This window comes from Gossypium raimondii, chromosome 7 (assembly GCF_025698545.1).
Source record: "Gossypium raimondii isolate GPD5lz chromosome 7, ASM2569854v1, whole genome shotgun sequence".
Lineage (NCBI taxonomy): Eukaryota > Viridiplantae > Streptophyta > Magnoliopsida > Malvales > Malvaceae > Gossypium > Gossypium raimondii.
In genome coordinates this window covers 33,952,167-33,956,093 of record NC_068571.1, presented here as the reverse complement: position 1 = coordinate 33,956,093, position 3,927 = coordinate 33,952,167, and the positions used below count along the sequence as shown (strand labels likewise).

General features: G+C 41.6%; 1 protein-coding gene across 1 annotated transcript; it reads right to left on the bottom strand.

The window, feature by feature from the left end:
* Nucleotides 1-606: 606 nt before the first annotated feature.
* Nucleotides 607-3,364, bottom strand: LOC105794755 (uncharacterized). Its single transcript, XM_012624064.2, has 3 exons — nt 2,835-3,364; nt 2,318-2,733; nt 607-2,206 (listed from the first exon to the last, which is right to left on the bottom strand). Exons 1-3 carry the CDS (start codon nt 2,898-2,900, stop codon nt 931-933), a joined length of 1,758 nt encoding a protein of 585 aa, XP_012479518.1. The 5' UTR covers nt 2,901-3,364; the 3' UTR covers nt 607-930.
* Nucleotides 3,365-3,927: the final 563 nt, after the last annotated feature.

The window sequence follows — 3,927 nt, the reverse complement described above, 5'->3', positions numbered from 1 at the left end:
AAAACTAAAATATTTTGTCAAAAATAAAATTAATGTGCACGTGACGTTAAAGAACTAGTGTAATAAAAATATAGTGTGAATAAAACTGAAGACCGTATAATTTTTTATTAAAAAAACCATATAATTTTAACACCACCAATTAAAATTTTGATTTTTATACGATAATATCCAATTATAACACCAAAATTAGAGGGATTTGAATTGATGAGCACACAATCATAGGCAATCATGGACATTGGAGGCTTGCAACGGAGAAATAGTGTTTGCATGGAAAAGTAAACAAATGCCTAGAAGGGTACAAATCATGGCAAAGTGTAGCTTCAATTTCTTCTTGTATTTAGTGTTTTGATTAGACACCCCACACCACTCTCCTTTTCATTATTTGTCTTTGTCTGAGACCTGAAACTTGCTGACACCCCCCGCCCTTCACATTAACCTTTTTCATTTTTCACCAGTTGATGATGATGCTGCACTCAAAGCCACAGGAACACAAAGAAGAAAGCCTCTAATCGTTAAAGAATTTCAATTAAAATATATCTAGTGGAATGTCAGACAATGTCAGTCCGTGGATAAACAAGGCAGAGAAAAATTAAATGCCAACAGATAAAGACAGATAAAAGAAGCCAAAACTCTAGCTTCTAACTCAATTTTATTTTTTCTGGCCATATCGCAAGTACTGTTTTGTGCCAATCTCGTGGATTAATATCAACTGAAATCGGAAAACAATGGCGTTTAGGCCAAGGAAATGTACCCCAAAAGTAGGATAGGAATAGGATATTCAGTAATGAAAATTTATTTCTGTACAGGTAGTAGATGGAAGAAGAGAAAGAGGATGACAAAATTTTCCGGCAGATAACACTAACAATATATATTTGTACAAACAAGGATAACGAACCACAGATTTTTCTGCCGGTAAACATCACAAGAAAATCAGCAGCTGAGTGCCTCATATTTCACTTGGAGTGGACGATTGAACCCAACCTGTGATAATAGATTCCCAACTGCAGCTAGATCCCTGCAAAATACACCTTGAAACACGTTTGTGTTGGAACTAACCGCGTTGGTCTTGCTTTCACTGCGGTTACCCCTGTTATTGCAACCTGATGGATTTGTTGAAGAAGTGGGACTAGTTTCAGGTTCCAATTTAGAGTTACAATACTGGGTTTGCTGCACATGAATTGCTGCCTGTGCTGCTTGTAAAGCAGCTGCAGCTTTCTTCCTTTGCCTCTCAGCCGATTCTTCATCCATAATCGTGGACATAACGCTGGCATAACCTTTCTGAAGCAACCTGTAAAGAAGCAAAGCCGACATCTTGGTTCTGTCTTTAACCGAATCGAGGTCACGCTCATCGGCGAACTCACATCGATCAACGAAGTTGGTAGCTTTCTCTGGTTTGTGTCTTAAACAGAGTAGCAAATGAGCCCTCTCTAATTCAGACCTTGAGCATCCACGCCTTAAACCAATCAAGGCATGGTAATCAACGTTTCCGGTCTCCCCAGAAGCAACCCTTTGTTTCAATTGTTGAATTTTAGTGGTTAATGCACAGAGTTTCCCTGGAATCTCCCTGTATCTCACATTGTGACGCTTCCAGGCTGGACCTGGGAGCTTCCTGTCTCGCAAGATGGAATTGTAAAGCAGTTTCAAGTGTTCAAAGTCGTGCAAACAGTCGGGTAAACAGCGGATGGTTTCCAACAGCGATGCCCTGGTGTCAAGGGCTTGGATGCTAGTTGGATCAAGAGCAAGCGTTTTGTTGCAATCCGAAATTGACTCAGCTATGCGACCTGAGGCCTTGTAGGCGTAGGCTCGATGCAAATAACACTCTGCAAGGAAGCCCTGAGGGGCAGGGCGGCGACCGTCTACTATTTTGGAGAAATGGCGGATGGCTTCGGAGTATAGGCCAGCATCTAAGGCCGCAATGGCAGCAGTTCTACGGCGGATGAGGAGCTTGATGTGGGATAGAAGCTGGGAAATGTTTTCGGATTCGGAGAAAGATGTAGGATTGTGTGGAGGCGTGGAAGGAGGTGTTGTGGCAGCAGAGGAGATGTCTGAAAGGGCAATAGCGGTGGGGAGGGAGAAGCTATCGTCGGACCAACAAATGCTCTCACGGCGGAACGCGGCGGAAGCGAGGCGTTTGCCTGTTTGGAGGAGAACCATGGCGTCCTCCATTAAGCCTAGGTGGCAACATGCTTGGCCTAGAACCAAGTACCTGTACCACAATTTTCAGTTCAATCGAGTTAAACGCATGTTAACTATTATTAATTCAAGCTTCCAATTACCCTAAAATTATTACTATTAAACTTGGGTTGTGAAAATTGACCTCCATTTGCCTTCTTTGTCGCAGCTTTTACACAACCCCGCCATGACTTTCTTCTTCAAGTCCGAAACAGAAAAGCACTTGAAAGATGGGTCACGACTCGATGAGTCAGAGGACGAGTCATTAGAAGGTAAAAGCTTGACTCGCTCCCTGGAGAGCTGGTGAGAGGAGTTATCAGAGGAAACCGAGCCAGAGTCGTCGGTTGAGATTTTGAGACTGGGAATATAGTCTTGAAGCATGTCAACAACATCCCTAAAACGCCTTAGGTAGAGCAAAGATCTCGCTTTGAGTTCAAGAGCAACCTCCAAACGAGGCGAAAGAGCCAAAGCTGCATCAAGAAGATTGAGAGCTGAAGCTACCTCGTTGTGTTCTTGCGTTGCAATGAGGCACCTTGCATCCTTAATGTACTTATCTACAAGCTGCACAGATCAAAGGCAATGAGTTTAAGAAAAAAAATGGAACTTTGTTAAAAGACAGACATAATCCAAGATCGAGGCTTTTAAAGCCCTTCTTTTTCTACCTTTCTATTGGTAAGCCACCAGTGTTTCTTCTGATCATTACCACTCAAACATGGAGACACAGCCATGGGTTGTTTTTGTTCTTTGCTATATCCTTGTTGAGGGAGAATAATCAGAATCAATCAAATCATTAACCTTTCTTTTCCTTTCTTGCTCTCAAAGTATACATATAGAGAGAGAGAGAGCGAAAGGGGATAGAGGGAAATGGGAACTGAATTGGGGGGGGGGGGGGAGAGACTGTATGAGAGGAAAATGGAGGAAAGGGTTGATATTTAAATCTGCAAATGATACAAAGAAAGCGTAGTAAATAAGGGAAAATTGCCAGCTTTGACCTCAGAGAAAGGTTTGATTCTTAAACTTGATAGCTGGCAAGGCACCATACCATTTTAGATTCTCTCTCTTCACTATGCGCTATTATGTGGCTTCTGAAAAACCAAAGTTATAAATTCGATAAACTGGTTTATCCAGTAAATGCATGAATCTAACCGGAAAAATCCGGTGAATCGTCACGGGTCCTCGGGTTCAACTACAAGGTGGTCAGGGGAAAAAGATAAGACGGCAACAAATCCCCCCACCCCAGCCCCCAAAAAGTAAGTTAAAAAGATAGTGTAGAAACCTCTTCTTCCACCACTTATTTATTTTCTGATCGCATTGGAAATGCCTAAAAATCCTCACCTTTTTCTAATTTGTTTTAGAGTGCTTTTCACCACCGAATCGCACGATTTGTCATTAACATTTTAACACGTCATGGTACATTTAAGGCTGGCGGGCGGTGCCGCACTGCTCACCACACATTTCTCATATTAATGCCTGCTACCACCAACACTACTACTCCATGGTGAGCCACTTTGTAGTTCGGAAACTTTAAGGTTTTTCCCTTCACTTACTGTTTTTTCTTCAACGATTTTAATCCTTCAACATTGTTTAATCACCATATTGGACATCAGTTTACTAAAGGAAACATGAGGGATAAAAAGAAGATGACCCTTCTTTCCTAAGCCACATGAAAACAAGAATCATGCTTTATTTTTATTTTTATTTTTATTTTCTTTTGGGGGAGAGGACTTGGTTTTCTTTTAATTTCACCCACATTGA